The 23,933-nt window shown below is 38.8% G+C and overlaps 1 protein-coding gene across 1 annotated transcript in view; it reads right to left on the bottom strand.

Annotated features, from left to right (window-relative positions):
- Nucleotides 1–23,933, bottom strand: part of LOC127453929 (protein spire homolog 1-like) — a 49,083-nt gene that overhangs the window by 13,319 nt on the left and 11,831 nt on the right. Inside the window, exons 3-11 of the mRNA XM_051720730.1 lie at nucleotides 22,481–22,720; nucleotides 21,306–21,431; nucleotides 11,330–11,404; nucleotides 10,317–10,481; nucleotides 9,915–10,001; nucleotides 6,405–6,534; nucleotides 5,890–5,931; nucleotides 3,621–3,769; nucleotides 3,454–3,547 (exon numbers count right to left, since the gene is read on the bottom strand). Of these exons, the coding sequence (XP_051576690.1) occupies nucleotides 3,454–3,547; nucleotides 3,621–3,769; nucleotides 5,890–5,931; nucleotides 6,405–6,534; nucleotides 9,915–10,001; nucleotides 10,317–10,481; nucleotides 11,330–11,404; nucleotides 21,306–21,431; nucleotides 22,481–22,720 (1,108 nt within the window). The remainder of the gene's footprint in view (nucleotides 1–3,453; nucleotides 3,548–3,620; nucleotides 3,770–5,889; nucleotides 5,932–6,404; nucleotides 6,535–9,914; nucleotides 10,002–10,316; nucleotides 10,482–11,329; nucleotides 11,405–21,305; nucleotides 21,432–22,480; nucleotides 22,721–23,933) is intronic.

Raw genomic sequence — 23,933 nt, 5'->3', positions numbered from 1 at the left:
TGAGCTGAAGAAAATGTAAATTCATCCAGATTTCACTTCAGAAAACCAATTAAAAAGATTACCAAGGGAGAAACTACAGTCTGATTTAATTGGCAGATAAAATTGTGTGTCATCAGCATAAAAGTGGTATGAAAGATTACACTTTTAGAAAATTGAACCCAGTGGTAGCATGTATAACGAAAACAAAAGAAGCCCCAAAATGGAACCCTGTGGGACACCATAATTAATAGATGCGGGCAATGAGTGATGACTTCCGATATTAACTGAAAAAGTTCTCTCTTTGAGATATGAGGCAAACCATTTTTGAGCAACACCCTTGATGCCCACCACACACTCGAGGTGCTTTAAAAGAATGTCATGGTCAGTTGTATCAAATGATGCACTAAGATCTAGTAGTATTAAAATAGCACTTGATCCAGAGTCGAGGAAAATAAAAATATCATTTGTCACATTCAACAGTGCGGATTCAGTGCTCTAAATCCAGATTGAAATTAGTAAAAAATTTTAAAATAATTCAGATAAGATAAGAGCTGGTTAAAAACAACCTTTTCCAAAATAGTTCTCAAGGGCACCTGGGTCAAGATGAGGCTTATTTTTTATTTTTTTTAAATCTCCCCAATTTGGAATGCCCAATTCCCAATGTGCTCTAAGTCCTCGTGGTGGCGTAGTGACTCATCAATCCGGGTGGTGGAGGACGAATCTCAGTTGCCTCCGCATCTGAGACGTCAATCGCTCATCATATCACGTGGCTTGTTGAGCGCGTTACCGTGGAGACCTAGCGCATGTGGAGGCTTCACGCTATTCTCTGTAGTATCCACACACAACCCACCACGCGCCCCACCGAGAGCGAGAACCACATTATAGCGACCACGAGGAAGTTAACCCAATGTGACTCTACCCACCTTAGCAACCGGGCCAATTGGTTGTTTAGGAGACCTGGCTGGAGTCACTCAGCATGCCCTGGATTCGAACTAGCGAACTCCAGGGGTGGTAGCCAGCGTCTTTACTCGCTGAGCTACCCAGGCCCCAAGATGAGTCTTTTTTAACAAAAGCTGGACTACAGCATGTTTAAAACTAGACGGGACAAAACCATCTGTTAAGAGTTATTAATAATGGCCATAACAACTGAACTTACAGCGGAAAATACTTCTTGAAAAAGCAGTGAGGGTACAATGTCCAAGAGATAATTTGTAGGTTTCATGTGAGAGACAATTTCACATAATTCTAAAGAAGACACTGGTTGAAACTGGGTTAGACAGCTAGATGAGGTTGTTTGCACCAAGTGATCAAATGATAAAGTAGAGATACAGGATGTCCTGATGTCCTTTATCTTAGTGACAACATTTTTTGAAAATTGCTGTAAGCTGGTTCTGCATCAGATGACTGCAGAGTAAAAAATATGAATAATTTCCGCTTTCAATCCCTATTTAGACTAATGTGTGCATGAACTTTTGCTCTCGCCACACCCCCTTTAGACAGTAGTACCTTTGATTTTGAGTCTATTTGTTATGTTTGTTACATCTGTCATGTCTGTTTTGTACAGGAATGTGTGTGTGCAGTCCTAGTGAGAGACAAAATAAGTGTGTGAGAGAGTTTGGGAAAGAGGTTAAATGTAAGTGAAGTGTTTATAAGTAAAAATCTAATTCATAGATGTACAAAAAAATCTACATACTATCATGTGTAAAGCCACAATTGATGCCTGGGTCAAAATTGACCCGCAAACACAAAAGATGTAAAAAAAAAAAAAAAAAGTGTAAATGGTTACTTTATATCTCAAACAATTTTATAAAAAATCTGAAAAAAATGTATTATATGTATTTTGATATTCTTGACAAAGTCCCAAAGTTTGGTTCCCGTACAAATATTATGTGGTATATAAAAATTATTATCTACCTCTCACGGGTCAAAAATGACCCGAACACAATAGGAGGGCTAAGAAAAGGAGGGATTAGTCGAAATAATTTTTGTAGTAATTGTAATGTTTGATGTGGTGGTTCATGTTTTTCATGTCTTTTATTTTGAAAATCTAGTTCCTGTTTTATGTCATGTGATTCCTGTTTCCCTCCATGTTCTTGTGTCTTGTTTTCATTGGGTTATTGTTTTGTTATCTTGTTATCAGTTCTGTCTGTTCATTGGTTCCCTCACCATAGTTTTACCCCTTTTCCATGTATTTAAGCCCTCATATTTTCCATTGTCCTTTGTCAGGTATTATGTTTGGTAACGTTGTCAAAGTCAGGTCAAAGTCAGGTCAAAGTCAGGTCAAAGTCAGGTCAAAGTCAGGTCAAAGTCAGGTCCATGTTTATGTTTATGTTTTGTTTAGTTCATGTTTATAGTTAGGGTTATTGGATCTCACTTTTGTTAATAAAATTGAACTTGGGTTCTTCACTCCATCATCATCGTCTTCGTCATTGCCAGGGCCAGCGCATTGTTACAGAATACCTGACCTAACCATGAACTCAGCAATCCAACTCCTACACCTACGTCAGGGGAATCGTCCCCTGGAGGATTATGTGGAGGATTTCTGCGCTGTGGCCTGCCGGGTGGACTTTAATGAGGTCGCCCTCAAAGACTGTTTCCGTTTTGGATTAAGTGAGCCAATTTCCTCTTTAATGCCTGGCAGTCGCAGTTCCCTCAATCTGGTTCAGCCCTGCAAATAACTGGTTCTACGTTCACTGTTGGGGAGGTGGATGCCGAGCCAGAGTCCCACGCCATGGCCGCCGAGCCGGAGCCATGGCCGCCGAGCCGGAGTCCCACGGCATGGCCATGCCATTCCAAGCCACGCCTCAAGACCACCCCCCCACATGTCATGTTTAATGTGTTTGTCTATGTTTTGGGGCGTCGGGAGCCACCCCTAGTGGGGGGGATATGTATGTACATATGTGGAACATATGTAATGTATGATGTGGTTGTTCATGTTTTTCATGTCTTTTATTTTGAAAATCTAGTTCCTGTTTTATGTCATGTGTTCCCTAGTCATGTGATTCCTGTTTCCCTCCATGTTCTTGTGTCTTGTTTTCATTGGGTTATTGTCTTGTTATCTTGTTATCAGTTCTGTCTGTTCATTGGTTCCCTCGTCATTGTTTTACCCCTTGTCCATGTATTTAAGTCCTCATGTTTTCCATTGTCCTTTGTCAGGTATTATGTTTGGTAACATTGTCAAAGTTTATGTTTTGTTTAGTTCATGTTTATAGTTAGGGTTATTGGATCTCACTTTTGTTAATAAAATTGCACTTGGGTTCTTCACTCCATCATCATCGTCTTTGTCATTGCCAGCACATCGTTGCAGTAATCAATATTATGCCACAAATGCTGTTTATTGAGCTTAACTTGTATTGAACCAGGAATATTACTTTAATTCAAGATTCAATGTTGTTTAGATATTTCTAATGGGAAAACATCTGATTTCTTGCAGTGAATTTAAACAAGCGTGTGTTATCTGTCATGCTGACTCACTCTTTTTTCCCAAGACAGATTCTGGTGATGTGTCGTCAACCATCGATGTAGACATGCTGGAACAGCTGGCTGTCCTTTGACCTATGGTCTCATCCTAAACGAGACAACACATTACTGAAAAAAGCTGGCTTACAAAAATGAAAAACGATATGTACACAAATCCTCACATCTGAATCTGAGCTGGTGAGCTCAGACAGCGTCGGTGCTTGAAGCCGCTTCCTCTGAAAACCGCCCGAGCTGTTCTGCTGAAGCGACACGCCGTTGGCCAATGACAGCATGCTGGAGGCTTTCCTCGCACTGTCAGAAGATGACACATCTAAACAGCATATTTAAAAAAGGAATAAAGACAAAGAGAATGGAGTACACAATTCATACAGAATACAACTCTAACACTTCTTGCGTTTTACATGTTTAATATCTTGAAAATCATGGATACGACTCCACATGTAAATGAGCATGCTACATAAAGACTAGAAACAAAATAACTAAACCAAACTATTCCAACAATTATTATTTAATACTTTGGGATATTTATTTGATCATTTTGTTGTTGCTGCTGCACGCCTCATGGTGTGTGGAATGCATGGAAGTACCACGTAAATACTATGTAAATACCATGCTATATGAATAAGGTAATCATTCAGTAAAAAAATACCATGGTATTGCCATCTGACACTATCACTGTACCATGGTACCCCCACAGTAGCACCTTAATTATTCTGCTTCCGCTCTTGAAGTATATGGCAGCCCATAGAACCGTATGATGGAAAATGCTGAAATTTGGCATACTGATAGGGGTTTGTTTGACTAGCATCCACACAATTTTTTTGGGGGGTCTCTAACTCAGACTCTCTAGCACCACCAACAGTTCAACGTTTCACTTATGTTTCGGCTTATAACTTTTGAACCTTAAGTCGTAGAAACAAAACAATTTTTTTTCCTCTGATTCATTGGGTCATGCCGACTCCCAATGGGTCGCACCGTTTTTAAGCTCAGCCCGCTAGATTTTCCACCATTTTGAAAAACCTACTTTTTCGAACTTGTCCTAGACCGTATGTCTGATTCGCTCGACATTTGGCACGTATCATCAAGAAACACTCATGATAAAAAGTTATGAGATTCATGATGATAGACCAAACCGTTCTCGTATATGGCATCAACGATTTTGATGGCAAGCACACCAAAATGGACATGAGGCTGTATCTTCGCAACGCTTTAGCATTTTGTCATCACAAGCATGTGGGTACCTGCAGAGTTTCTTGCCACCTAGTGGTCAAGAAATATGAAAAATGGCTATCTTTGCTTTTAACTTCTAAACAGTTTGGCCTAAAATCATGAGACTTATCTCTTTAGATTCCTTGGGGCATACGGATTTGAATGATACCCAATTTGCCATAGTCCTCCTTTCCGCTATTTTGAATTTCATTCAAAACATACTTTTTCAAACTCCTCCTAGGCTGTACATCCGATATGCATGAAATTTGTTGTGTATTATCTAGGGACACTCATGATAAAAAGACATGAAAATCTTTTTGATAGACCAAAATGTTTTCGTGTAACACATAAACGAATTATATGGCAAGACGCCAATAAGGATCTGAAGCTGTATCTCATGAACGCTTTGGCGTATTGACATGAAACTTCTTATGTGGCATTGTGACCAAGCCCTGAAAATACCATATCAATTTGGTGACAGTGCCATCAATTGGTCAAAAGTTATAAGCACTTGTATAACACAATAAGTCATTAAACGAATGTTTTATTTTTTCACCACTCTGCTTAAAATAATCACCGGAATTCTAAATTCATTTAAAATGTTCGCCATTGGTGTGCTAAGCCCCCTAATTGCAATGAAACTATGATTGATCATATGTTGTTTTTCTTGAACGTGTTCCTGTCATCATGTAATATAATAATAATAAATTGTATGAATAAGTTAATGTCAAAATGGATTTTAAATTGGTCAAATTTCATTTGAAGGGCAACTATCTACACTAAAAATAAGACCCAATATTGCCATGTTATTGTGAGGTTGCTTTAACTTATTAATGTAGTAATACCATGGTATACTTTTAAGTACTATGGTATGTATCAAAGTACCAGCATCTGATACTATCACTGTACCCTGGTACTGTTACAGTACAGTACTTTCTGGTAAAAGTATAATCAAAATTGAAAAAATATTATTTAATAAAGAAAATCCATAGTTTGCATGGATTTAATGGACTTTAAAACACATTATTTCTTTTATGGCCATATAAAACACCAAATATGGCATAAAATCAAACAAAAATTTAGATATTAATACTCAAAGCATGACTCTCATATGAACAGCAACCAATTATAAAGCATAAAATGAGATGAGATGAGCTACTGTACAGAACGTTTTGATCATCACAGACAACACTAATGCATCAAATCACAGACAGCTTTTACCTGATGAATCAAAACTCTGAGACATGCTAAGAGGTCGCATTACTGCAAGAAAACAAGCAGGACGTTAAGCAGGCAAGTATTTAGATCTTGAGCATTCAAAAATCAGTGTAATAATTGTCATAATGGGATAGTTTCACACAAAAAGTGCATCTGTTAACTCCAGCGCATGTATAGCAAGATTAGATTTGCATTTAAGACTAAATAAGAAAAAGACAATCATGATAAAGTCAGCCATGTATGAAGTGTAGACAGTATATGCAACACATTGGATGATGTGTTGTAATCGCAGGAAATGTCAGCTAAGACAGATTTACTGTGGTCGTTTATCTCAATTGAATATTGTCAATTGAGCACAAGTTTGATTACAACATCGAGCTATAAGTGTTCTGTTACATGCTGCAACAGAGCAAACCATGTGCAGTGACCTTTATCCATGATGCATGGTGTTTATTCAGCATCAATGAATTAATTGAATAAAGTGTTGTTTATGTCAATAATGTGTGTTAGAATCTCACCGAATCTACTCCTCCGGATCTGATCGGGCGATACGGGTCTCAGCTTCCTCTCTGACTTGATTTCCTCTAGAATGCGTTCATGAAGGCTGGGAGGACGTTCAGCCTGCGGCTTGAGCTTGCGTGCCGCTACCTGAAATCACACGTAATCAGTCACACTTTATTTAAATTATATTCCAAACTAAAGTTTAGAAGGAGCTTGCACATCTAGGCCTATTAATCCTAACCCAAGAATATAAAAGGAGCTGCTTCCCTCCATCTCCCTGACAGTATGGACAGCACACCAAATCTGTTTACCTTAATGCGCTTTAGGACTTTATGAACCAGTGAACTTCTGAAATCGAATGATAAGAATGATAGTCTGACCCACACTAATGTAAGTGACAAGAGTGATTTAAATGAACCCCTCTATGGGGGACTGAGTAGCTCAGCGAGTATTGACGCTGACTACCACCCCTGGAGTTCGAATCCAGGGTGTGCTGAGTGACTCCAGCCAGGTCTCCTAAGCAACCAAATTGGCCTGGTTGCTAGGGAGGGTAGAGTCACATGGGGTAACCTCCTCGTGGTTGTGATTAGTGGTTCTCGCACTCAATTGTGCACGTGGTAAGTTGTGCGTGGATAGCGGAGAGTAGCATGAGCCTCCACATGCTGTGTGTCTCCGTGGTGTCATGCACAACGAGTCACATGATAAGATGCGCGGATTGACGGTCTCAGAAGCGGACGCAACTGAGACTTGTCCTCCGCCACCCGGATTGAGGTGAGTAACCGCGCCACCACGAGGACCTACTAAGTAGTGGGAATTGGGCATTCCAAATTGGGAGAAAAGGGGATAAAAAATAAATACAAATAAAATAAAATAAACCTGTCTATTAACAATCTGAAACATCTGTCACAAGTCTCATGTCTTCTGATTACTTTTACCTTTGCTGGAAGGCTTACCATCAGACATTTATCTTAGATTCCAAAAGTTGCTTTTTATATTTTTTCAGAAGTCTATGTAACGACACATCGCTGAGCAGTAGAGGTAGATATATCGGTTTTACCGATTAATCGTGCCGATAGTTGCTTTTTGGAACGATCAGTTATCAGCAAAAATCTATGCCGATAGTTAATCTTTTTATTCCTCTATGTTCATTTGATAATTATGTTTTTTTGGGGGATTTTCTCCCTTTTCTCCCCAGTTTGGAATGCCCAATTCCCAATGCGCTCTAAGTCCTCGTGGTGGCGTAGTGACTCGCCTCAGTCCGGGTGTTGGAGGATGAATCTCAGTTGCCTCTGCGTCTGAAACCATCAATCCACGCATCTTATCACGTGGCTTGTTGAGCGTTACCATGGAGACATAGCTCATGTGTGGAGGCTTCAAGCTATTCTCCGCGGCATCCACACCCAACTCACCACGTGCCCCACCGAGAGCGAGAACCACATTATAGCGACCACGAGGAGGTTACCCCATGTGACTCTACCCTCCCTAGCAACCGGGCCAATTTGGTTGCTTAGGAGACCTGGCTGGAGTCACTCAGCACGCCCTGGATTCAAACTCGTGACTCCAGGGGTGATAGTCAGCGTCAACACTCGCTGAGCTACACAGACCCCCGATAATTACGTTTTTTTAATTTAAGCGAGGACATGCAAAGAAAATCTTGACTTTAGTTAGGGGAAACGTCCCTTGTACCACATACATCATGTCTCCAATATATTGTGAATAATAATAATAATATATAGGCTATGAAAAGCTTAATTTGGTAAATATAAAAAAATAGAGCATTGTAACGGAGTCTCCGTCATTTCAAAATAAGAGTCCCCAGTGTGGATTTCAGGCTTGTTTAGTGTTAAAAGTCCAATGTTATGTACCCAATCTTCTTTTTTTTCTGATTATTATTGGTTGAAAAATAAACTACATCTGGGATTTTTTTTATTTTGTACTCTGGCGTCTATGTCTGTGCCAACTGAAAACATTCTATGAATCGATTTTAAAAACCATTGGCCGATTAATCAGTTATCTGCCTTTTCCACCACCTTAGTTATCGGTATCGGCAAAATCCACTATCGGTCAGCCTCTACTGACCAGTATCTGAAATGAACTTTTATTAACACTCCTGTGATGTTTGTGTCATTTTTGACCAGTTTAGGAATTAAAACAGTGAAAAACTCATCTTAAATGTTGTATTTGGTTAAAATGCCATTTGGGATGCCTATAGTATTTGTTTCAAATACTGTGTAAAGTATTCCAGTGATCAGGTTTTTTTACTCAAAACGAAGAGTTTACTGTGAAACTGTCTACTGTTAAATTGTAACGACACTGACATATAAGTGGCGCTCTTTCCAGATGAAATGTTACAATAATGTTGTTTTTTCAGTGTGAAAAATAAGCCAGTGTCAATGTTTATGTTTTTAATCAGAAGGGAGATGTGTTGTATATCTACTGTACTGCATCAGGGCTTTTTTGACCAGACCAGAACAGTTGTTTGGAATTTTCTGCCAAAACACTTAATGTGAATTAATGTGCCATTTTTGCCCACTGGAACTGATTTTCAGTGACATTTTTTTTTTTCTTCTCCTTTTTCTCCCAATTTGGAATGCCCAATTCCCAATACGCTCTAAGTCCACGTGGTCGCATAGTGAGTCGCCTCAGTCCGGGTGGCGGAGGACGAATCCCAGTTGCCTCCGCGTCTGAGACAGTCAACCCGCGCATCTTATCACGTGGCTTGCTGAGCGCGTTGCCACGGAGACATAGCACGTGTGGAGGCTTCATGCCATCCACCACGGCAACCACGCTCAACTCACCAAGCGCCCCACTGAGAACAAACCACATTATAGCGACCACGAGGAGGTTACCCCATGTGACTCTACCCTCCCTAGCAACCAGGCCAATTTGGTTGCTTAGGAGACCTGACTGGAGTCACTCAGCATTCAGTGACATTTTTAACTTTGCGAGGGCTTTTTGCCCTCGAACCATATAAACAACACAGTTTGTTGCCCAATTATACCAAACACTTCAATAAAATCAAAATAATTGGCTTATATATTTTGAAAAATAATGTATTAAAAATAGTATTTATTTTAAATATTTATATTTATTGTGAAAAGCGCTATACAAGTACAATTGTAAAAGTATACAATAAAACAAAAAATATTGTTTTAATGCAGCTTTACAGAAATTAGTGAATTTCTTACAGTAGCTGTCAATACAATAAACTAATCGTGATTTTTCAGATGATTTCAGAATGAAATGGTAATGTCAAATAATGCCAAAAAAATTTTGCCAGACCCCCAAGCATCCCCTTGCGGCCCCCTGTACCCCAATTTAAAAAACCCCGCTCTAAGAGACAGTTTATCTATATGAATCTGCGAGTGGCATAATGACCTGCGTTGTTTATCACTTATATATATTATTATATCAAATTGTCATAGGGACAAAAATATACAGCATATATTTTTAAAATGTTGTAAAATACAGCTTCATGACCAGTATGTATGGCTGGTAAATGTGGTGTAAAGATGATGTACACTCACGGGGTTGAGGGGGGGTCTGGACCTGATGAACTCCAGTATGATCTCATGAGCACTCTTCTTTAACTTGGGAGGAATATCTCCATTCACCTGACAAACAGAGAGAAAGAGACAAAATACATATGAGATCTGAGTATTTAGAACGCTTAAAAAGTCATTCACAGCATTAGATACCAAAATATCAAAGCAAGTGACATTTATTTTGTGTGAAATATTGCACAAGCACACTTTCAAGCAATACTGACTTCATACATCCATTAAATATCACCTTGATACCAGTTGATTGAAAGTCACTGAGCAAAAATGGTTGCAAAAGTTACGACTGTGGCATATATACATTTCAGAATACCACACTGTTTCATAGGTCGCACAAAAATGCAGCGATGATGTGCATTCTGAACCCACCATGACCTTGCGTAGTTTGTAGCGTTTAGCGCGAATGTCATCCATAAGCATCTCGTAAGGCGTCAGCTGGAACTCGATAGGCAGCGGGTTAAACTGCCGCTCCTGAACCTTCTTCAGCTTCACGCCGTTCCTCAAATCTCGCATGACCTGCACCCAGAAGCACGCCTGGCCACAGCAGAAATGCGTGTCATTCAAACAGACCTCTGTAATGTATGTCAGATCTTTCCTTAAAGACTGTTCCAGGTTGTTTTTATTTTTTATTATTACTGAAAGTGTTCCTTCACCCAAAAATGAAAATCCTCTCATGATTGACTCACCTTTAAGCCATCCCAGATGCGTATTCCTTCTTCAGTAGAACCGAAGTGAAGATTTTTATAAGCACATTCAAGCTCTTTTTGTCCATACAATGCAAGTAAACAGATGCCATCATGCTGCTGGCTGTTTGACGGTCCAAAAGTCATATTTAGGCAGCATAAAAGTAATCCACATGCCTCCAGTCGATCAATTAATGTCTTCTGAAGCAAATCGATAATAAAATATTTTTAGCTTTAAATCGTTACTTCTGGCCAGTGCTGGGATGCTGTCTGAAATGACCTAACTCTCGCGTGAGAGAATTTTCAATTTTGGGTGAACTATTCCTTTAATTTCTATTAACAGTAAAAGATTAAATGAGCTCTCAGGTATGTTTCTTTTAAGTATCAACTTATCTGACACAAATAATTCAATTGTTGACATACAGAATACAAAGCTATAAAATGAATGTGGATTATATACGTAGCTCAGATCATTTATTTTTGGAATAATTTGAGAAATGTTGGGGTTCATGATATTGAGATCTCTGAAAAGTCACCCCTCGGTCTGTAAAAATATGCTGGAATCTCCTGTAAAGATGTCTGAAGAGTCTATGAAATAATACTTATTAAAGTGAAAATAAAAACGCAGTGATTGAGAAGAGAGCAAAGACAGGAGAGCCAATCAAATGTCTCCATTCTTTTGAAAGACAGCTCACTTACCCAATCAGCATTCTGCAACTCGTTTAGCTCCCTGCCCGGATGGTCGACTGTGTCACCCTCCATCTTACGCAGTTTCTGTCCAATCAGAATCAGACACAAAATTTCAAATACCAGCAGAGCCAATCAGAATTCTCTAGAGTCTAAGGATGCAGCAGCATTTCACTGTATTATTACTCCTAACAATTGGGTGAATCTCACAAATCCGACTCATTTCATCACAAAATAATTTCATTACAACTAAGACTTTTTAACTCTTTAAGCTCTGAAGATGTTTTTAAAGATGGTTTCAGTGCCATACCCATAATTAAAGGCTTATAAGTGTTTCAAGTGTTTGGTATCATTGTAAAGAAAACTTTTCAAATGTTTTAATGATATAGATTATGATACATACTGAGACTCTCAGCCTAAGAAACTCCTGAAAAATCACACAAAAACTTTTTTTCTTATTTGACATTATATATCTCTGGGTGTAAATAAGGTGGCTCTGAAAAACTACTTTTATTTAGTTCCCAATCATGTCAGCTGTATCTGAGAAAAATGTTGTGTTGATACAACAAAGCAATCAAAAGTTATGGCATTACAAATATAATTTATCCTAGTGTCCAAAAACGTCTCCAAACAAATAAAACATAATAACTGTACATAAGAACTAATTACACATGCAAACACAACAATGACTAAAGGTTTGCATGGCATGCAGACATGATTTTAGTAATGAGATTTCACAGAATGAGTTTCATTCTGTGTCATTTGAGTCATCACTGAGTCTGTGTCATGGTTTTGGCGCCATCTGCTGGTGGTCATATGTAACATTGTGCTTCATGTGGATTATCTAATGATCTATGCATCTGATTATCTTGTGTGTGGACTCGTTTGAAAGATAATCACCTCCTCTAAGTAATGGTGTGTGATATTTTATGTTCCGTTTATTTTTCTTGAAGTAATAAGTGAAAACGCGGCATATAAGCAACACCAACATAATTGTCAAAGATATATACTTACCTATTACTCGCTATATTTTTGTCTGTGAGTAAAACAAAGTTGGTTGTATTCTACTCTCTGAGAGCTTTCCAGCAACATATGATGCATGGATATTTGATCAGTTTGATGTTTTTACTTATTACGATAATATGTACAGTGCAAAATCATTTATAAATGATCAAAACAGAACACTTCTGATTAATCTGCAAATTTCAAAGCACTTGTTCAGTTTTGGTCATAATGCATACATGCATTGGAAAGTAGAGCTTTTAAGCTTTCAAACTATGCCTATTTTGTGTTGGTCAAGACTGCAGTTATTCATATTTTGACGACTATTTTTTTCTCATGATTTTTTCATCCAAGCTTAAAGGGTTCAAATTAATGTAATGAGAATTTTGAAAGAGTGTTTGCTTTATTGTCCTGAAAATAATTAAAAAATGCAAAAAATCCTAAAAGGATAGTTCACCAAAATATACATTTTCTGTCATTATTTACTTATGTCATCCCTTACGACCCTTATGTTGTTTCGAACCTGAATGACTTTCATTCTTCTGTAGAACACAAAATGAGATTTGCATCTTTTTTACATATGAAAGTGAATAGTGACTGAGCCTGTTGGTCCGTAACATTATGCCTTCAGTGCAAAAATAATTTTCTTAATGAGTATTTTTGTCTTGTTTTCTAGTAAAAATATCTAAAAAATTCTTAAAACAAGACCATTTTGGGGGCCTGGGTAGCTCAGTGAGTATTGACGCTGACTATCACCGCTGGAGTCACGAGTTCGAATCCAGGGTGTGCTGAGTGACTCCAGCCAGGTCTCCTTAGCAACCAAATTGGTCCGGTTGCTAGGGAGGGTAGAGTCACATGTGGTAACCTCCTCCTCGTGGTCGTGATTAGTGGTTCTCGCTCTCAATGGGGCGTGTGGTAAGTTGTGCATGGATCGCAGAGAGTAGCATGAGCCTCCACATGCTGTGAGTCTCCGCGGTGTCATGTATAATGAGTCACGTGATAAGATGCGTGGATTGACGGTCTCAGAAGCAGAGGAAACTGAGACTTGTCCTCCGCCACCCGGATTGAGGTGAGTAACCGCGCCACCACGAGGACCTACTAAGTAGTGGGAATTGGGCATTCCAAATTGGGAGAAAAGGAGATCAAATAAAAAATAAATAAAATTAAAAAAAAAACAAGACCATTTTACTTGAGAAGCAAAATAACAAGATATTAAATCTTGTTTTTAGAGAAATCTAACAAAATGTAGTAATGTTTATGCTTAAAAAAAGGGGGTTTTCCAAAGGGGTTAAAACTTTTATTTTTTCTTTAAAGTACTTTTGTTTTACCCCATTGGCAAATAGCTTTTTCTTGTTACATGCATAAACGTTACTTAATTGTGTTAGATTTCTCTGAAAACAAGACTTAATATCTTGTAATTTTGCTTCTCAAGTAAATGTATCCTGCTTTAGGAATGTTTAGATATTTTTACTGGCAAACAAGACAAAAATACTCAGTAAGAAAATAATTTCCTTTTGTGTTCCACTGAAGAAAGAAGAAACATTTACATCCAAGACTTAACATTTTTGCTGGGCCTTTGTCTAATAACATGAGCTGTGATTGTGATTTTATGATTCCATATGTTGATGGAGTCACTGCTGATTTTACTGCAGGCAGTTAAGCACTCTGACCTTAGATGTTATGATGACATTTACATGTATCAGCCAAGTAACTTGGCTTATATAAAACTATAGATTAAGTGACTTTGACATTCATTCTAAAAACAAAGTGACTTCATTCTCCCATTATAATGTTATTGTGCAATTCAAACATACTGTAACTTTAACCCCTGACCTCCCACATTTGCATGTCAATGATACTTATTAAGTATTCAAAAAATGTCCCGTCCAGTCACAGTGAGGTAATAATGGTAGGATAGATACTATTATTCCTAAACATTAGAAGAACAAACGATAAGAGTAAAAATGTGGTAAAGTCTGTCAAAACATATGCTGTTTGTGTCTGTGTGTAGCACCTGCCGCTGTGTAGCTCCTGAAAAATCCCAACGTTACAAACTGGCGGCTGAAGTTTATCCCTGATCATTTCAGTCTGATCTGAACAGTTTGACTGACACATTTTAACACTTATTGTTTATGAATCTGTCACAATGTAATGCAGCATTACAAAGAGGCTGTTATTAAAGGATGCAGCAGTTAAAACCTATATACAGTGGCAAGAAAAAGTATGTGAACCCTTTGGAATTAGCTGTTTTTCTGCATTAATTGGTCATTAAATGCGATCTTATCTTCATCAAAGTCACACGTATAGACAAACACAATGTGCTTAAGCTAACAACACACAAACAATTATAATCTTTCATGTCTTTATTGAACACATCCCGTTAAACATTCACAGTGCTGTGGAAAAATTAAGTGAACCCTTTGATTTAATAACTGGTCGATTCTCCTTTGCCAGCAATAATCTCAACCAAGCGTTTCCGGTAGCTGCTGATTAGACCTGCACAACGATCAGAAGGAATTGTGCACCGTTCTTCCTTGCAGAACTGCTTCAGCTCAGCCATATTCTCAGATGTCTGGTGTGAACGACTCTCTTGAGGTCATTCCACAGCATCTCTATTGGGTTAAGGTCTGGGCTCTGACTGGGACACTCCAAAAGGTTGATTTTCTTTTTTTGAAGCCGTTCTGTAGTGGATTTACTTCGATGTTTAGGGTCATTGTCCTGATGCATCACCCAACTTCTACTGAGCTTCAGCTGGCACACAGTCACCCTGATATTATCCTGTAGGATAATTTTTCCCTCATTGATGGCAAGCGGTCCAGGAGGTCCAGAATTTAATCAATTGAAAGTACAGTTTAAAACAAGTTTAGAAGAGAAATACAATTTAGTTATGTAGATCACAAATAATATAATCAAGTAAATTGGACAACCTGCGTTTTTTTTTTTTTCAGTGCACAGGCCTATTGAAACAAGCTAAAACTGGTTTTGTTGACAGTTCAAAATGGACCTACTGTACATTTATTTCTTCATTATAAACCATAGATATCCCCTTATAATAACTTTTATTAACATAATCAAACATTATTAGATTGAAAATGCAGCTCTGCTCATATCTACCCTGTTAAAAGAAAGGTATTAAGAAAAGTAGATCTTGGCATGATGACATCACACACCTCATAGCAAAGAGAACACCAGACACTAGCTGTGAGTGGTTTAATTAGGTGGTGGCTCAGCAGTTAAGGCTCTGGGTTACTGATCAGAAGGTTGGGGGTTCAAGCCCCAGCACTGCCAAGATGCCACTGTTGGGCCCTTGAGCAAGACCCTTGACCCTATCTGCTCCAGGGGCACCGTATCATGGCTGACCCTGCACTCTGACCCCAGCTTAGCTGGGATATGTGAAAAAAATAATTTCACTGTATATGTGTGATAAATAAAAAAGAAAATTTAATTAATTAAGACAGCTTCCCTAAAGAGGTTCTAATCATTGGCACCCAATTTTTAACACCTGATTCTAATTTTATGGATTTGAAGGCGTGATAAATGTAGGGGTGTACTTATTTTTCCATGTGACTGATCTGTTTTTTTTTTGTTTGTTTATTTAAATTATGAAAATGACTACAAAACGTCAATTTTATGTGTCATTTGTTTGAGTATATCAACTTTATTAATAGGCGCTGTTTCAAAGAGGATCAAATGTTTGCTTGTCCAAATATGTCAAAAAAGCCAGCAATTTCCATGGGGTGTACTTATTTTTTCACATGACTGTATATGTGTTACTGAAAAAAACAGGCATTCTCCTTTAAATTAAGGTAAACATCATGTTTTCATATGTGAAATGTAATTTTAACCAGAGATGTCTGTAAAAATATGTCTGTAAAAAAAAAGACTTCTTCCAGTGTAAAAAGATACAGTATAAGAAAATACAGTATAATTTAACATTAACTTTCGCAGGCGTAGCATCAAATAAAGTTCAATACATAACTGTTCTCCTTTTTTTTTAAAGAAAGATTTTCCTTGTACTGTTCTCTTGGCCATTTTTGAAAGTGTGTGAAATGTTTGAAAAATTGCATTACCTTCAGTGGCGTAACTTTCACGTGAACACTGGGAAGGACAAATAAACCCATCAATAAACTCCGACAAACCTGCCAGTGTTTTCAGAAAACTGCTGTCTTTCCGCAGTGGAGAGAGAGCTCATGCACTCAAAAGGTTGCCAGATTGCGTGACTAAAGCGTCACCCTGGCAGAATATATCCAAACTATACAAGTGTCAAGATCTGATTGGGGGATTTCACCTATAGAAATCTGGCAACCTCACACATCGAAATAAAATCTGACCGGCAAATCGCCATTATTTAAAGTCTGCTATTTATCAAATGTAGAAAATTTAATATTTTACTTGCATTATTAGTTCTAAGTAATACATGACACAATTGATCTACAGGGGATGGTGAGGGGGTATGGTAGTTTTACAAGGGGGACGCTTTTTGGTATTTCTTGCAACTCAACTTGAGCCCTGTGTGTGACACCTTTATATCCTGCCTTCATGTATTAAGGTGTTTAATGTAGTTTTGGCATTGTTTGTGCTCTTTAGGCTTATAGTTTCTACTCTGTGTGCAGTGCGTCAATTGAAACCTCTTTATCAAACTCTATGGACCTACCAAAGGGGGGCGCTAAATCGCAAAAAATATTTAAGTCAGGCATGTGTAGTATCATTTGAAAGCTTAGAATCTGAACTTTTCAAAGACAACATCTCTTCTGCATTTATGTTAATTAAAATAATAAAATAAGGCCTCAAAACATTTCTGTTGAAAATTAGTGCCCCCTAGAGGTAATGGGGTAGAAATATTTATCTAAAAATAAAGGTATTTCGCATAGCACATAAATGAACAAGTCATATATCAAATGAAAGCTCTCATTCTCAGGAACGTGGCTTAGTAATTTTGTTGCCCTAATACCACAGTTCGAAAGATTTTCAAAAGAATCACAACTGAAAAATGATTTCTGTAAGCCATCAAATACAAACCTCTCTTTTATGAGCTGATAACTGCTGCTGTAAGCACCAAGTGGCCAAAAACTTTATATATACTTTTACATTAGGAAGTTTTCTAAAAAATGAATCATTATTTACTTGTCTGTGTGCTTGCTTGGCCAAATAAACCAATGTTATATCTTAGATGTCCAGAACATCCAGAAGGAAAAGCATGCTAAACAAATCATCATAAAAATACTTTTTCGATTACTGATGATAAAATGTTATATATCAATGCAAAGGCGATCTAAGCTTTCTAATGACACCTAGATTGAGCTTCTAGTCCACTCAGAGGCCGAGATATTCGATGAAATAATGAGGGTGGTGCTTGAACTGAAAATTAGACTGAATGTCTATGGACGAGCACATCTGTGAGGGCTAATATACGTTAGAGCGCCACCTACATTTCAGATCTGTATATTGTGATGGAATGTGATATAGAAAAAAAAATTTCAAGAGTTTTCTGCCATCTAGTGGAATAAAATTAGACTTTTCAAAGTGAGGTAGAGTGAACAGAACAGAGTGAACTTTAAAAAAAATTTGCAATTAGACTACAGTATGTGTAAATGGTGAGCTTTTAAATTTGAGTGTTTAAAGTGTAAACAGAATCTCCGCTCTCTCCCTAACAAAACAGACGACCTACATCTCACCCGTACAAACAAGGACTTTTCAAACTCTGCTGCCTTGTGATTCACAGAAACCTGGCTGAGTGAAGCCATTCCGGAGAGCGCGTTACATCTGCCGGGCTTTCAGCTGTTCAGAGTGGATCGCATTGCGGAGTTAATTCATTGATTAACATCAATGAAAGTTGGTGTACAGATGTAACAACGTTAAAGAAAATGTGCTGTCCTAATTTCGAAGCGCTCTTTATCAACTGTAAACCTTTCTATTCGCTGCGGGAGTTTTCCTCGTTTATTCTGTTGAGTGTTTATATTCCTCCACAAGCGTGTGTGAGTGCAGCGCTGCAACAGCTAGCTGATCAGATCACAGACACACGGCAACAATACCCGGACTCGCTTATTATTATTCTCTGCGATTTTAACAAAGCCAACCTCACCAGTGAACTGCCAAAATACAGACAGCACATTACATGCCCCACCAGAGACAGAAATACACTGGATCATCATTACACCACATTAAAGGATGCATATCGCTCTGTCCCTAGAGCAGCTTTGGGACTCTCTGATCACTGTCTGGCTCATCTTCTACCAACATACAGGCAGAAACTATAATCAGCTAAACCTGTAGTAAAGACTGTAAAGGGATGGACCAATGAAGCAGAGCTGGAACCACAAACCTGCTTTGACTGGACTGATTGGAGTGTTTTTGAAGCTGCAGACACCAATCTGGATGAGCTCACAGATACTGTTACATCATATATCAGTTTCTGTGAGGATATGTGCATTCCTACTAGGACTTATTTAACATTCAACAATGACAAACCATGGTTTACAGCAAAACTCAGGCAGCTTCGTCAGGCCAAAGAGGATGCTTACAGAAGTGGGGATAAAATCTTGTACAATCAGGCCAGGAACACACTTAACAAGGAAATCAGAGTGGCTAAAATAAAGCTATTCTGATAAGCTGAAAAAGCAAGTTTTCAGCTAACAACCCCGCATCAGTGTGGAGAGGCCTGAAAGACTTTACTAACTTAAAAACACCATCCCCCAACACTGTAGGTAACCAACAACTGGCTGACGACTTGAATGTGTTTTACTGTAGATTTGAAAGGCCCAGTCTCACACCCCACTCCCGCTCTGACCTTCACTTCACACAAACATCAACACCTCCTGCAACCCCTCTCCTCCCCCCTTCTGCTACTCAATCTGCACTTAAGATCTGTGAAGAGGAGGTGTGCCGTGTCTTCTGGAAACAAAAGACAAGGAAAGCACAGTTCCCAGATGGTGTTTCACCCACTTGTCTAAAATACTGTGCTGAGCAGCTGGCCCACATCTTCACACAGATCTTCAACAGATCACTGAAGCAGTGTGAAGCTCCCTGCTGCTTCAAATGCTCCACCGTCATTCCTGTCCCAAAGAAAACCAAGATCAAAGGACTTAATGACTACAGACCCGTCGCTCTGACGTCTGTGGTCATGAAGTCATTTGAGAGACTGGTGTTGGCCCACCTGAAGGACATCACTGGACCCTTTCTAGAACCCCTTCAATTTGCTTATCGAGCAAACAGGTCTGTGGATGATGCAGTCTAAATAGGACTGCATCACATCCTGCAACATCTGGACAGACCAGGGACATATGCAAGGATCCTTTTTGTGGACTTCAGTTCGGCTTTCAACACCATCATCCCAGCTATTCTCCAGACTAAATTACACCAACTCTCTGTTCCCACGTCTATCTGTCAGTGGATCACCAGCTTTCTGATGGACAGGCAGCAGCTATTGAGACTGGGGAAATTCACTTCCAGCACATGTACGATCAGCATTGGTGCCCCCCAGGGATGTGTGCTCTCCCCACTACTCTTCTCCCTGTATACCAATGACTGCACCACCAAGGACCCCTCTGTCAAGCTCCTGAAGTTTGCAGATGACACTACTGTCATCGGCCTCATCCAAGATGACGATGGGTCTGCATACAGAAGGGAGGTTAAATGGCTGAGTCACTGGTGCATTCAAAACAACCTTGAGCTGAACACACTCAAAACAGTTGAGATGATAGTGGACTTTAGGAGGAACACCCCAACACTGACCCCGCTCACCATCCTAAACAGCACTATGGCAGCAGTGGAGTCATTCAGGTTACTGGGCATTACCATCTCACAGGACCTGAAGTGGGAGACCCACATTGGCCCAGCAGAGGTTGCACTTCCTTCGCCAGTTGAGGTAGTTCAAACTTCCACAGGCACTGCTGATACAGTTCTACTCAACAGTCATCGAGTCTGTCCTCTGCACTTTAATAACGGTCTGGTTTGGTTCAGCTACGAAATCGGACATCAGAAGACTACTAAGGACAGTTCGGACTGCTGAGCAGATTATTGGTTGCCCCATGCCCTCCCTTCAAAGAACTGTACAATTCCAGAGTGAAGAAAAAGGCTGGTAAAATCACTCTGGACCCCACTCACCCATCCCACTACCTTTTTGAACTGTTGCCTTCTGGCCGACGCTTCAGAGCTCTGAGCACCAGAACCGTCAGGCACAAGAACAGTTTTTTCCCTCAGGCTATCCATCTCATGAACAGTTAAAACTGCCCCCATTGAGCAATAATTATGTGCAATAACCTCTTCTGCCATACATTCCCTTGCATCTGTGTATAACAGATTTGTATTTGTACATATATATATATATATATATATATATATATATATATATATATTTTTTTTTTTTTTTTTTTTTTTTTTTTGTCTTATGTATTTCTATATATACTTTTATTTTCTATTCACTTTTTATTTTTATTCTATTTTTTTTTTTGTTTTTATTATTATCTCTGTCTTGTTGTATTGTTTGTGCACTGGAAGCTCCTGTCACAAAGACAAATTCCTTGTATGTGTAAGCATACTTGGCAATAAAGCTCATTCTGATTCTGAAAAATTGCGTGGGGCAGCCCCAAAATGCACCAGAGTTTAAGGGGTTAAATGTAAGATGAGCCTTTATGCCTTCACAAATTCATCTCTCTGTGCAAGTTCTGCTCATTCCCATAAGGGTTTACTGTTACTGCACCAAGAAGCGGTCTGTTATTTTCAAACAAAGCTGCTGCCACAGCGAGACCACCATAATCACGGCAGCATTTTGGACTCAACTACAGGGAGAAAATACCTGCAGTTCAAGCATTGAAGCAGTGAAACTATACAGTGAATAAAAACCCAAACAAAGTATGATAAAACTATACATACATGGCATCATTTCGTGCTCTGTGTTCTCTTTGTGTTTTGAAGGTGAATCTGGAAAGGTTTATAAGGAAAATCATTCTCTGGTTCGTAATGAGACCATTATGTGTTGACCTCTCACCTCTTTGGCACTCTTGATCTTCTCCAGGAAGGTGTGGAGCTCTTTGGTCTCGGTGTAGAGAGCTCTGCACACGGCCTGATAGTGAGCGGGCGCATCTGCAGGGGTCGGCAGGTGAAGGGTGCACAGCTACAGTACAGATACAGAGAACAGAGAAATTCATTTGGCAAGTTTCAGTTATAAGTTCGAATATTAATAATGTTTTACAGCTTTCAAAATTAAATGAGGTATATTGAACCATAACGCAGCATTTGCATGTCCTAGTTTGTCATAAATGAATAAAATGGACAGAAGGTGTTGTGAGTCACTCTTGGCTTCATAATGGCAGCAAACCGTCCGTCTGTGCATTTTGTAGCCTATTAGTAAAACAGCCTTACTCAACATAAACATAAATAAGCATTATGTGAATGAGTGTACCAGACCAGCCCACCACACACTGCAAACAGTTTGCAAACAGCGCACTGTTTCAAATACTATTTAAATTGCATCAGTCAGTTACAGTATATGTTTGAGCAAAAAGGCAGTGCAATATTGTGAATTTCCATTGTGAACAGCCTTTAGATGTGACTATATTCACAATATGCTGTAGAACGGCCTATAATACCTTATTGCATAAGTAATAAACTGTATGTAAAAATAGTATGCAGTAAAAAAACAATTGTAACATGTTGACTGGTAGTTACCATACTATATATGGTGACAAATGATATTATATTTAACAAGACAATATATTGTATGTGATTTTACTGTAAAAAAATAGTTTCATTTTAAGATGGAAAAAGTATTAATTCCCTTATAGTTATTATATAGTTATTACTTTTACAGTTAACTATTGTTATAATTACAGTGAAAAACAATAATGGGGCCCTGCGTGACACATCACCTTAGATTATTATTATTTTTTTTATATTTATGTTAATTAGTAAATGTTTATTGCATCATTTTAGTGTAACATGTGTTACCTTTTGTTTTACCACTTACTGTATGTTATTATGGTGGTTAACAATACATTTAAAACAGATTTAATGATATTCCAGTAGGTTGATTACTGTTTATGGGTAGTATACAGTATATGCTGCAGAGGTAGGAAGCTTGTTTATCATTCCACACACAGCCATACTTTATAGACTGTGTTATTGGTTATTTATGTGTTTTTGGGGCCCAATTGCCTCTAATACCTTGATGATGTCATGGTAACTGCGGATACGGCAGGGATGGTCGAGATTCTCCTCTGCATCATCCTCTTCTTCCTCAGTGGCAGCGTAGCCTTCATCAGGGCAGGAGTCGCTCTCTGTGTCGGCAACATTCGTCATGAGGTCAATGAGCTGCTCCAGTGGAGGACTCAGCTCGCGCTCCTCGTTCTCTTTCAGGCCGTAATCCAGAGCCTTATAGATCATAATGCCCAGAGACTCGATCACCTGCAGCATAACAACACAAACATTCATCAGTACAGAAGGAGTCACAACCTAACCAGACCAGTCATACAGCTGAAGTGAGAGTGAACCAAACCAACCAGCTCCAAGGCGAATCACAACAACAAACTTTGTATTTAACGTCTTTAATGAGGGAATGAACTACAATCCCATGAAGCATTGCGACTGACGTAATCAAATTAAACCCGATAGAAAAATATATACACTACTGATCTAAAGTTGCTTATTGTAAGTATAGAAACAATATGTTTTCGGTTTACTGCAAAATATTCAGATATACAAGTAGTTTGAGAGTATAGGGACAGCGACTCGATTGCGTCATTAAGAGTGCATCATGGGAGGGGCTGTCGCTGCAGAGCTCTTTTGACGCGCTTTGTTCACCGCGGTTCTCTGATTGGTGGACCTTTCTCTTCAGGATCATGGGTAGTGTAGTTCTTCATCAGGAATTCTGCTATTAAACAATTTTTTTTTTTAATGAAGTTGAAATAATGCAGACTGATGTCTTCACCAGAAGCATATACCATCGATTAACAACCGCAGAGCTCACAGTAGGTCTGTCTTTAAAGGTTTATAAGTGATTATTTTTTTTTTATATCCCATTTTTCTCCCAATTTGGAATGCCCAATTCCCATTACTTAGTAGGTCCTCATGGCGGCGCGGTTACTCACCTCAATCCGGGTGGTGGAGGACAAGTCTCAGTTGTCTCCGCTTCTGAGACCGTCAATCTGTGCATCTTATCACGTGACTCATTGTGCATGACACCGCGGAGACTCACAGCATGTGGAGGCTCATGCTACTCTCCACGATCCACACACAATTTACCACACGCCCCATTGAGAGCGAGAACCACTAATCACGACCACGAGGAGGTTACCCCATGTGACTCTACCCTCCCTAGCAACCGGCCAATTTGGTTGCTTAGGAGACCTGGCTGGAGTCACTCAGCACACCCTGGATTCGAACTCGCGACTCCAGGGGTGATAGTTGGCATCAATACTCGCTGAGCTACCCAGGCCCCCTATAAGTTATCATTAATATTCTAGTCCCCTATGGAAAAAAAAAAAAAAAAAAAAAAATATATATATATATATATATATATATATATATATATATATATATATATATATATATATATATATATATATATATATATATATATATTCTGGAACCAGACTGGTGCAGTCTATTGCAACAATTA

Source organism: Myxocyprinus asiaticus, chromosome 16 (assembly GCF_019703515.2).
Source record: "Myxocyprinus asiaticus isolate MX2 ecotype Aquarium Trade chromosome 16, UBuf_Myxa_2, whole genome shotgun sequence".
Lineage (NCBI taxonomy): Eukaryota > Metazoa > Chordata > Actinopteri > Cypriniformes > Catostomidae > Myxocyprinus > Myxocyprinus asiaticus.
This window is presented reverse-complemented; position numbering and strand designations above follow the sequence as displayed.